The sequence below is a fragment of the Taeniopygia guttata genome, chromosome 5 (genome assembly GCF_048771995.1).
Source record: "Taeniopygia guttata chromosome 5, bTaeGut7.mat, whole genome shotgun sequence".
Taxonomy (NCBI): Eukaryota; Metazoa; Chordata; class Aves; order Passeriformes; family Estrildidae; genus Taeniopygia; species Taeniopygia guttata.
In genome coordinates this window covers 53336610-53348066 of record NC_133030.1, presented here as the reverse complement: position 1 = coordinate 53348066, position 11457 = coordinate 53336610, and the positions used below count along the sequence as shown (strand labels likewise).

The 11457-nt window shown below is 40.5% G+C and overlaps 1 protein-coding gene across 20 annotated transcripts in view; it reads left to right on the top strand.

Moving 5' to 3' along the window:
* Positions 1 to 11457, top strand: part of BEGAIN (brain enriched guanylate kinase associated) — a 159699-nt gene that overhangs the window by 45228 nt on the left and 103014 nt on the right. For 15 of the 20 annotated variants that reach the window (XM_072930413.1, XM_072930414.1, XM_072930415.1 and 12 more), the window contains one exon: positions 374 to 402. The exons of 4 other annotated variants lie outside the window; for them this stretch is intronic. In XM_072930413.1, the coding sequence (XP_072786514.1) occupies positions 374 to 402 (29 nt within the window). Of the gene's footprint in view, positions 1 to 2; positions 403 to 2532; positions 2623 to 11457 lie in introns of those variants that run through there. One more of the 20 variants, XM_072930430.1, reaches the window with a different exon arrangement.

Below are 11457 nucleotides of genomic sequence, written 5' to 3'. Positions count from 1 at the left end.
CACCGCAATTCAACTTTCCCTGGGAAACCCAGGAGGCTCAGTAACCTGTTACTTGCTGCTGCTTGCTTTTGGCTTTTTTTTTTTTTTTTTTCCCTTCTTCTTCTTTTGCTCCCCTCCCCGTTTTCTGCCTCAGCGCTACAACTGAGTCATTCCGGTGCCCGTGGCTCGTGGGTACACCGGGCTCCCGCCGCGCTCGGCTCTGCTCCCCACTCCAGCTGCCAGCGCTATTTTCGGCTAATGCAGATGTGGGGCTCGCTCGCCCGCGCTTCGCAGCCACTTGCCGAGAAGCATTCGGAAAACCTTAACTATGCATAAACCTGCAGAGTGAATGTTTTCTTTCATTCACTTGCTCCTATTATTTGATTTCTTGTAGGCCTCTGCGGCAGAAATGGAGAAAATAAGGTAAGTGAGACAGTTTATTTACATCTCATTATGGAGAAGAAATGTTCTGTTGCACAATGCACAATACAGGCTCTTGGAAAATATCTTGCTTAATACGATCAGAGTAGAACACTGGATTGCATGATGATGCAAGGCAAGCTGTGCTTTAGAGACAAAAGAAAAGGAATGTGGTTGTTCTAGCAAATCTGTTTTGTAGGGATGTCAATTCAGAAAGCGTGTTTTACACACAAACATGTTTTATTGCCAGATGCAGAGGATATTTGATTATATAAATGTTGTAGCCACTTGTCCATTTACTGCAAGAGCCTTCCATTCCATTTAATGAGAAAAGTGGATCAATAATTCATGAAAAAGCTGAAGAAAATATAGGTTTGACTTCAAAGCATCTAATTAATGTGGTTTGTTTCAATATAGCATTGGTGTTCGATTTTTGTTTTATCTTGTATACCAGACAGATAAATCTCGTCTCCTCTGTGTTTAAAATGTTGTCATACTGTACCAGTTTCTCAGCACATCTCTCTGCTTTAAGCAAAAGGAGATGGGTTTTATAACATAAGTTTTCCATCTCATGTCCTAGTGCAAGTCTGCTTTGGGGGATATTGCTTTTGTGTATGTTGTTGAGAAAGAAAAAGAAAGAAGAAAGCATTCTAGCCCTTTTTAATAAATTAATTACAAATTAGTAAAACCTTGTCAACTAATACATTATCAAAGTGATAGGTAAGAGATGAACTTTTTTACTACCCTTTAAATACTTTATGGAACTTCTTTTCATAATCAAATACACTGGCCATGATCTTACTTGATTTTATTGGACAAGCCTAAATTCCTTCTCTGAATCTGGTAACTCTGGTTAGTGACAACTCTTGTCCAAGAAAAACTTTTTAGATTCCTTCAGTTTGGAATGGCTATCCTGAGTTATTAGAAATGCAGAAAACTTCTGAACTTCAAGAAATAGCTGGGCAAAGGCAAGACAACAGAAATTTGATCAAGTGTTTAATGAATTCTGGGCTGGAAACAGAATCCTGTTTATCTTTTGAGGCAAAGGAGGTTAAGTCTCTTACAGTGGACATGAAGTTGCATGTCCAAAAGTTACTAAGAATGTATTTTTAAAGCACTTACACACTTTTGTAGAGCATCATAAAGTATTGTACTGTTATACAAAACAGAAGTATTGTAACTTTTGTGCTGAAAGAAAAACACTGTGCAATGTGTTATGGATTTTCATGTATTTAAGTACAATAATGTTAAAGCTGTGAGTTTTTCCTGAGTAATGCTTGAGAAAGTACCTCAGTGTGCAGACTGGTGTCTAATAAAAATTCCAAACAAGCACCTATAGTGTATGCACACTTCTGTCATGAATGACTCTCTTGGAAGATGCAAGCAAATATAGATTTACATCTTTGCTGATACATGCACATGTTCACATGTGCACAAATGCAGTTTAATCCTTGTAATACTTTCCTGAGCATGCCTTGGCCTCTGCTTTTAGTCTTGCCTCTTTTGCAATAAAGGGCTGCAGAGCCCAGGAGAATGAGCAGAATGTAGTGAAAAAACACCCCAAGAATTTAATAATGAGAATAAACATTAATAAGGTTCCATTTTCCCAACACCAGAATTTTGCAGCTGTAAGGCTCACCAGTCTTTACCTCAGTACTCCCTGAGTACTACACAGATGGAAAAGTTGACCCTGCCCCACTGAAATGAAGCAGGAGCTTTGCTATTAACTCCACAAGGAGAAGGGTCAGGCTCTCTCAGGGGTTTGCTAAAGAAATTTTCTGTTAAAAATTCTTGTGTGCAAAAGTTGATTCTGGCAGAGGTTTTCCCCATCAGCCCAGCAGGTGCAAGGCCAGAGCTCCCTGTGCTCCCAAGCAGGGCAGCAAGCCAGGCTGGGGGAGCTCCAGCAGGACCCAGTGTAGAAGCTGCTCCATCCCAAACTTTTCCAGGCTCCTTGTTGACAGTCATTTCCTTGGACACAAACTGACAGAATCCTTGGCAGTTTAAGAAACTATCAGGAGTTCTTATCTTAAATAGCTGGTAAACTCACAGCCTGGAGAGAATTAGATTTTTTTCTAAACTTATCAAAGTGTGGTACCCAGGTAAAAACCAAATTACCCTGTGCTTTAACCACAGTGGCTTCAGAGAGGTCATGAAGAGAGATAACCTGAAGCTAGGAGAAGAAAGAAAGAAATGAGAGGAAAATGGCAGGCTGGGAGGAAAGAGGTATTTTTTATTACATGCAGAAACCAGTGTAGCATGGAAAAGCCATTCCCACATGATACTTCATTGTGTTCTGCCCTATCTCCTGTGCCCAGCTCCTTCCCCACTCTTTTTTTGCTACCAGCTGAGGATATGCCATTCCACATCACCTGGGATGTGTTTGCCCATGGATCAAAGGGTGAGCCCACACCATCTGTCAAGCTGGGGTGCATGAAGGGTACAAGGCTCCTGCAAAAGAGGTTCTGTAATGAGCAAAAAGGAAATAAACCTTGTTAGAGAAATAGGACAACAGGAGCAAGCTGCATAGCCAGAGGACAGTGAAGCCAGGCTGAAAACTCTCAGGGTCAAAGTAATAGAGGTTTGCATTCCACAGTGCTCTTTAAGAGAAGAAAATGTTTTAAATAAGAACAGGTGACAGTCCTTGGGGCCAAATATTTTATGAAGGTAGCTCTGTAAGTCTTTGGGTGAGCTTTGTACGTTCCCCAGCCCAGGAGAATGGGGATCCATCTGGGGCAGCCCCAAGGACTGGGGTAGCCAGGCCCATTCAGAGAGAGGAGTGAATACAGGAGCCTGAAAAATTGATCCGCTGATGGCTCGTGCTTTGTTCAGCCATAAAATTCATTGAGCCAGGCAGCACAAGCAACAGTGCAAACTAACACAAGTCTTATTGTTACATTCCTTCCCTGAGAATCTGTCCAGAACAATGTGATTCGTCTCACATAATGCAGCAATAATTCCCCTTGCAGACCAAGGAGCTGCTGTGACCTGCAATGTCATGTGCTGCCCTTTTCAGCAGGAGCTTGCTGTCACAGAGTTAGGTGTGGAAGGAGAAGTAGGAAGCAGGGGTGGGAGGTTGTCAGTATTTAGCCTGACACAAGGACACCTTCCTCTAGAAGTAGAAACATGCAATTTTGTGCTAAAACTTTGACTGAAAACAATCAGTTTTTGCAATGAAGTCTTCTCACTGTAAATTATCTTAGCAGTGCAGTGTTTATTACATTTCAAGGTACCAATATACTAGGCAGAAGTAAGGCTAACTACTATTCACAAACCTCTTGAGAACCTGCACTTATGTAGGTTGGCTGTGTATGGTTATAGAGTCACTTTAAGCATTAATTACTTCTGACTCCAACTTTTAAATGTAGTTTTTTGGATCTGGTTCTGTTTCATGTCTAGAAACAGGGACTGAAAATCTCAGTTAATAAAGTGAATTTCAAATATATCTATACTATCTTATTTTGACTCAGCAGTGTGCTATCTTTGGTGCATATATACAAGAGAAGCACAAGCCTTCCAAGCCTGAGGCCCTGTATATCTGTGGTGGCTGGCACATAAAATTGCCAGTACACTGGAAAGTACTCCTTTAAGTTAGATTGAACCCATAGAATGGTTAAAATTTGCAAGTGAAAGAACAGTTCCACTGCAACTCCAGTACAGACTCCTGGCAACATTTTCTTTGCTTCCATTCCATGCTGCTTGAAATACGGGTTGTAAAATAATAGTCAAACTTTCTAGTGAGGATGATGTAAGGTTTGGCAAAACAGATTGCTAGAAATACTTTATACACAAATATTGATCAGCTTCTGGGCTTCCTTACACTGAAGAGTATCTCACTCCACAGGAAATATCACTTAAAGAGACAGATATTGTTCAATAATTTTTCTCTTTTTTTAATACACTCCTAAAATTTCAGTGAGAATTCATAAACTCTATAAATCAATATTCTTAGTTCTAAGTTTCAAGATCCACAACAGGCTAAACTGTATATCTAAAAGTACACAAAACAGGATACATCATCACCATGACCAACTGCCAGGCTCACAGTGCCTCTAAAGAGGCTGAGTTTCCACATAATCATGGAATTCCTCAACTGAGGATTACTTTATTTCAGTAGCATCAGTAGGGGCATTTTACTAATTACCCAGGGATCTCTGATAAAAGTGACCTCTGTCTCAAGGAATCTCTGAGGTAACATCTTCCTCTCACTGTAGTCCTTGTTTGAGAACATGTGAAAGCAAAGTGGTTTGTTTTGCACACACAGCTGGGAGTAAGTCAGCAGCTTGATCCAAGTCTCTTGAATTTTTAGACTTGGACTTTTCTCAAGCATGTTTGAGTTCATCTGTGGTAAGGAAGGAATATGGGTTTCTTCAAAGGGAACATCAGAGGCACATGCAGTTCTAGGGAAAATCTCTGCCATGGTTTACTGGAAATGTAAATACCTTCCTAAATGCCCACCTGATCATGCTGCCTTCCTTGCACTTGGTATAAATATAGCCCTCTTCATATGCTAATGAACACACTGCAATTTCCTGCCATCCCCACCTTGTCCTTATTCCTCTCTCAGCCTGTATCTACATTAATTTTACCAGATACTTGAGCACAAGGGGAGGATTTATTTTTTCCCAGAAGGTTAACCAACAAACATGGTTTACTTTACCCTAGATCTGGTCTTCACATCCACAGCTGATATGCTGGGAGCCACTGCCTTATACAGAAGCAAAATGCCACAGGACAGCAGCAGGGCTGTGCAAGAAGCAGCTCCACCATCTGCTCAGCAGTGTCTTCAGGCTCTAGCTGATGCTGGGATGTGAAACCCCAGCTGTGGACACAGGCAAAGAGGTGGAACAGGGAGAACAAACAGAGCATAGGGAAATGCTAACATGAAAGGGCCGAGAGTTTGGGGTCATTAGAGGTGATAGCAAAAAAGCCATCAAGGTGGGTGAATTTTGGGTGCATTTTGAAAAATGGAGAAAAAAAGGAAAAGGATACAAAAGCTGCCTGACATATTCAAACAGGCAAAACAGGTTTTCATTTTTCCTCTGTTTTGCAAGCTGTTTTTATCTGCCAGGCAGTTCCAGCAGCAGTGACAGCCTTGCCATGTTGTTTTCAGCACATCTGGTTTGTTCCTTCTGCCTTCCAAGGTGTGACTATAGCTAAAGCACATGTCTCTCTCTCCCCCCAAGACTACACTCAGCTTTGAGTGTTTGGTGGTTGTCAAACATAGCAATGGGGGAATGGACACACACAGATATATCCACAGCCCCCAGGGGAACTATATCCCTGGAAATGGGATTGGTTGAGGCCCAGAGCCAAGCTGATCTACCTATTCCAGTAGCTCTGAGAATTTTGTTAGTGCTGTCAGAGGCACAGTATGCTTGTGCAGCTTATCACACCTTATTTCCAGTATTACTATTCCCTGTGCTAGTCAGTCAAACCAACACTACTTCAGCTGAGGAAGGAGGGCTGCTGCTATGCTATCCTACAATCCTGCCTCCTGGGCTTCTGTCTGCTGCTTGGAAGAATTAGCTAAAAGCCAGTGATGTCAGTATGCAAGGAACCATCCCCATCAGCTGATGTAACAAGTGTTGTGTTATAGCATCCTTTAGTTCTAGATAAATACTGAGTGAAGCAAAAGCATCCGCCAAACAAGGAACATGACAGAAACAGAGGGCAGAACAGATTCAAGTTGAATGAAACCAGGTAGAGCTGTGTAAAGTGGCCTCCAGGGACAAGTGGGAGATGAGCAAACATCTGAAGAGGCCAAGGAAGTAGGTAGGAGTAGATGAGCCATGCCATCAGCCAGGAGCTGCAGTGAGTCATTGGGAAGAGGCTGGACCTCAGTGATGCCTAGCTCACAAATAATGATCTGCCTACCCCTTCCTTGCAAGGCAAAATGCACCACTGAGCAATGCCATGAGCTTCTCAGAAAAGAAAAATAAATAAAAGGAGGCATTTCAGACATATATTAAAGAAAAGAAAAATCAATTTTGTATAGTGCTTTTGATTAGTTCAGAACTTCATATCATAAGGAGCAGAGCTTACAGAACAGTTTCTTTTTTTTGTTGTTCAGCTCTCCTCCTTCAAGTTCCAAAGACACAATTATCCATGATTCTAAGAAATTCAAAGGTGGGAAAATTGGATGCCTCCCCTTTATTGCTATTAGGTTTCAGTTGATGCAAGCACTTTGACCAAAGCTACTGAGGGGTGTGTGCTGAACACTGAAAGCAGCAACTTGCAAAGCAAACAGTGGCAGCCACTGCAGCAGTAACAAAACAATATTATAAGCTGAAGAATATAAGAGGTTTCACGCTATGAACCCCAGATGGTTCAAGGACAGTACAGTTTGTGAACTGCACTTGAGTGTGCTCTGTGGTGAAATCAAGTAGATTTTGAATGCTTGCTGCTGCTACAGCTCACAGACTGATGAAAGAAAGGAGATAACTTGTCTGCAACACTTTATTACAGGCCTTTTGCAATTTCCAGCTCTGCTGCTACTGGCATGGCTTAGGCAATTTAATTTACCAATCAGCTCTTGATTTAGACACAAGTGACTTTAGAATGCATTCAAATAAAACCTCTATCACCACATTTAATGCAGTGTTATTTAAAAATCAAAAGCATCTGAACTATATCAAAACTATTAAGCTTTTCTTATTAAAAATTGAAAAGACTGAATTGTCTTTATGTTTTAGTGATGACCGAAAGCCAGCTTAGCATGAAGTACAATGTGCTGAAAAATAGACAGTAGATAGCGAGGTGTAACCATGCTTTTTGGAATTCAAGAATGTGAGGATTGTATAATATACAGAGCTCTCCAGCAGAACAGCAGGATCATAAGTGCCTGTAGCTCCTTGAAGGATTTCTCTCATGTGTATGATTGTCCTGCTGCTTTTGTGAACTGCACAACTGTTGTTATTCAACTCTTCCAGGAGAAACAAGATCTGCCTCACTGAACAGCATAGAGTTGCTGCTAATTTCTTGGTTTGTAGTAATGTTTGTACTGGCATAAAAGTGAGGACCTCCATGTCACATGCAGCTTTATCATTCCTTAAAGCATGACTTTCTTTATATATGCATTTTTAAGAAAATCATTGAAAAATCAAATTGTCATTCTGAACTTGCCCAACTGTCACCATGTCAGTAAAACCAAAATTGAGAAGTGATGTTCAAGTGAACATATACACACAACTCATGCAGCAGACCTGCATCTTAGAGGGCAAACAGTACTTCAGCAGCACGTTGTTGGCAAAGTAGTGGCTGATTACTTACATGACATACTAGGACATCATGATTACACAAATGCCATTTCAGCTGTTCAGAGCAAAATGAAAATTTTTACCACCTTGCCTTGATTTTTCCTGTTTTCAAAAGAAGGAGGAGATAGAGGAGGAGGATGTCGTAGAAGGAAAGAGGAGCTTCATTTTTTTTTGGGAGCACTGGGCTCTTCAGGGAGTTACTGCTGTTCTACAAAGACCCTCATGTTCACAAGAAACTCTCATGACTCGGCAGCTCCAAATTGCTGCCTGCTGTTCAAGACCAGTTTCATATCCATGTCAGAGCAAATGGCCTTAACTCTCAAGCTTCCATACAAATCAGGTCAAGCAAATAGCTAATTTTATGTTTCTGTTAGCTATAACTGCAATTTAGATTAAAGGATCAGTTTAAGAAACTGCTTTATTTTTAAGGCATTCCAAGAACTATACTGGAATTCCCAGCAATGAATGGCTACTTAATCTATTCCCTTATCACCCAAGAGCTCATTCTTGCAGCAGGCAAGGAGAGGAAAGGCAATTTGAAGAGGAAAGCAATCAGCAGTCCTTTTTTCTGTACTTTCTAGTTTAAAAAGTGCTAAATCTTTCTGCTACTATTTGACTGGTATGCTGGCTTAACCAAAGTAGTGCACAAATTAACACCGTATTCAATGCTTCACAGAGTAGTCTACAGATAAAAAAAGAAACTGCCTATATATCTGCATAATTGGTCTTACTGCTAAGAAGTTCTACAGATGTAAGTGTCTGAAATGACATTTAAGTAGCAGTAAATGTGTGGCACATGACTTTGCATGAGCATATTTAACTAAGTTTGTAACTGCTGGGTCACCTGCCCTTGGAGATATTATTTCCTCTTTTTATGAAGCCTTTCTCTGTCCTGTAACAAAGAAGTATTTCCAAGGATTTAATCAGAAACAGTCTAGACCAAGGTGTACCAAGTACATTCCAAGAAATTAAAGCAGATCCATGAGTGGCTGAAAAATGAATATTTTGTAGCTCTGCCCAATATTCTTATCAATTCAGTGTGAAACTAGTAATAAGGTACATTCATGGGCAGAAATCCCTAATGATGAGGCAAGTGCTGTTTTCTACAGGGAAATTGGATTTTTGAGGCTACATTGAAACAATCTATAGCACTGAAACAGTTCAGTTCAAATTCAAAATAAACTGTATGTTTATTTTTGACTCTCAGCTTATGAATAAAAATGATGCTTTTGTTTGTATTTGCATTCAGATTTAGATTGGTAAGAGACCAAGAAATAAAGAAGGAAAGATTGAGTCAAATACTCTGAAGACTGGGTAAAAATGAGAAAAACAGCAAACTAGCCTAAAGCAATGCAAGTAGAGTGATGAAAGAGAAGCAATAATATTTAAGTAATTACTTGGAAAGCACCAGCATACCTAAACACACAGAAAATTTTGATTGTCCCAGTCACAAAACTGACCAGGAAGTTTTTACACATGCCCAAATGGTCCTCTGTCCTACTTCTTCCCAGTGCTGAATTCAAAGACAGGCTGTTGCTTAAAGGGGTGCATGACTGGCCTGGGTGATTTTTGTCCAAATCTGCACAGCAGCTCAAATCCCACACTGCCATCTCCTTGCAGCCCTGCAAACACTGGGGCAGAGCCACACAGTGGAGGAAACACCTGGAGTCCCAAGCCACATCAGCAGTGTGACCCTGACAAGTCTGAACCTCTCCAGTTCCACTCCAGTTCTGAGCCTTCACAAGCCTTTTGGAACATAAAAACATTTCCTTGCTTATCCCTGTCCCTACTGTACCAATGTGCAACAGGCATGAGAGGCAGGTTTCCAGGTAGATTTTCAGCCCACACTTCAAAATGTAGTCTAGAATAGCCCAGTTAATGCCAGCCTTTGCTCTGGAGTCCCTACATATCTGACAAGCTTGCACCAGATAAATAGGGCTTATGAAGGTCATGAGAATGATGGAATTTTCTGTTTTCTCACTTATGGAAGGCAAAATAATGCCCTTGGTCTGCAGCTGGAACCACTGCAGCCCCCTTGCTAAAATGACACTCCTAGCAGTAGCGCCTCCCAAAGCATATTTTCGTGGCTTGGTCCTGTTTTATTTCTTCACAAGATGCTGACAGTGTCTTTTTACATCGAATGCTCTTTATTGAATTCTTTCACTCCAGAAGGCGCCAAGAGCAGGAAGCCTCTAGGAGATACACAGTAGACCACAGTTCCATGTGAAGGAGGGACCAAGAGTCTTGGCTTTTCCATGGAGAGGTTAATTAGGCCTTTGTATAACTCAAGGGGTACCTCTGGCAACAGACCATATGAGCAGCAGAGGGAAGAAATGAGTCATTGGTAGAGGAGACTGACATGAGTTTCTTTGGGCCAAATTTAGCTGACCTATACTGTTTAGTAACAAAGCAATTTCCCTCCCTCCCTGCCCCACTTCCCTCCTTCTCAATCTACAAGAGAAATCACAACCTAACCTAAAAGTCTTTTTTTTTTTTTTCTGAAAAAGTAAAAATACATTAAATTGTAGCACTAAACAGGTAGTCTGCTAACACATGTCAGTTCAGAGGACTATAGCCATCTTGTCTACTGCATATGATGCAAAAAAAGTTCTAGATAATGGTAACTTGTGAAAACAAGAACATTTTTTTTCTCCACCTTGACAAAGCTGCTGATGCAGAGTTTTACAGTAGCTGTGGACTTCAACTTGCTTTCCATAACTGTGTTATGTTTTTAAATTGATAAAGCCTCAGCAGATTCACTTACTGGAACTGACGGGCTTCACATGCTGTGAGCTTCTGGAGGGTTTTCTTTACAAACTGGAACTGCATATCATCTAAATGTAATAGAAAAAAAAAAAACTCAAAGAGAGATGTCCCATTAATTCCAGCACACAGTGACTTGGAGCTGTTTGAGAAAAACAGTGTTAATCTAGGCAGTTTGGCTCAATATACTTTGCTTTTAGGAACACTTATTTTCATCTAAAACCATTACTTTTTAATGCAGTGATAACCCTCCCATAGTCCAGTGTGGAAAATAACTTTTATTGTAACCTAAGAATGTGAAGCAAATAAGCATCATTTTACTTGGACTCAATGAACATGGAAAGTTTGAGTTACAGTTTTGATAGTAAAATTTTAATGAATGCTTTTCAGTAACACAATATGGACTGGCCTTCTGTACTGTGGCTTTGCAGTCACTTTGCATTCTCATCTCCATCCCCCAAAGAGAACTCCAGATCCTGAAACAGTCAAAGCAAAGTCTACTAGGATTTTCATCTCAAGGTCCCTATAGCACTGAACTACTAATTATCATGGCAGGCAGAGCAGACAGTTCTGATCAAATTGCCAGCCTGGATTTGTAGACCATTCCATCTCCTTATTTGTCATCTATATAGGCACAGTATTGGGAAACATCTTGAGATATAAATAGGCATAGATATGGTTACATGCTGAATTCTAACTGAATGAATCCATTACTGCATCCTTGGAGGACTCCAATTTTTTCCCAGAATCACAACTCCTTTTTGAGTGTTATCTACCTCATTATGCATAGATTAGCTACATTACTTATTGGTTTGCACAGACCATACAAAAGATGAAGAGTTCACTACAGCTTTGCAGAGAGATTAATGTAAATGGAAAGAGACTCAAGAAAACAACACATTCTTTTTCTAAAAGGCTATGCTATTTATACTTTTTAATGTTTATATAAATAATAAATTACTCACACGCCACTCTTATCATTCATATCCAGAGTGTTTCCAGCTAGAAGTCTGCATTCATGCACCCATAGTTGGCATAC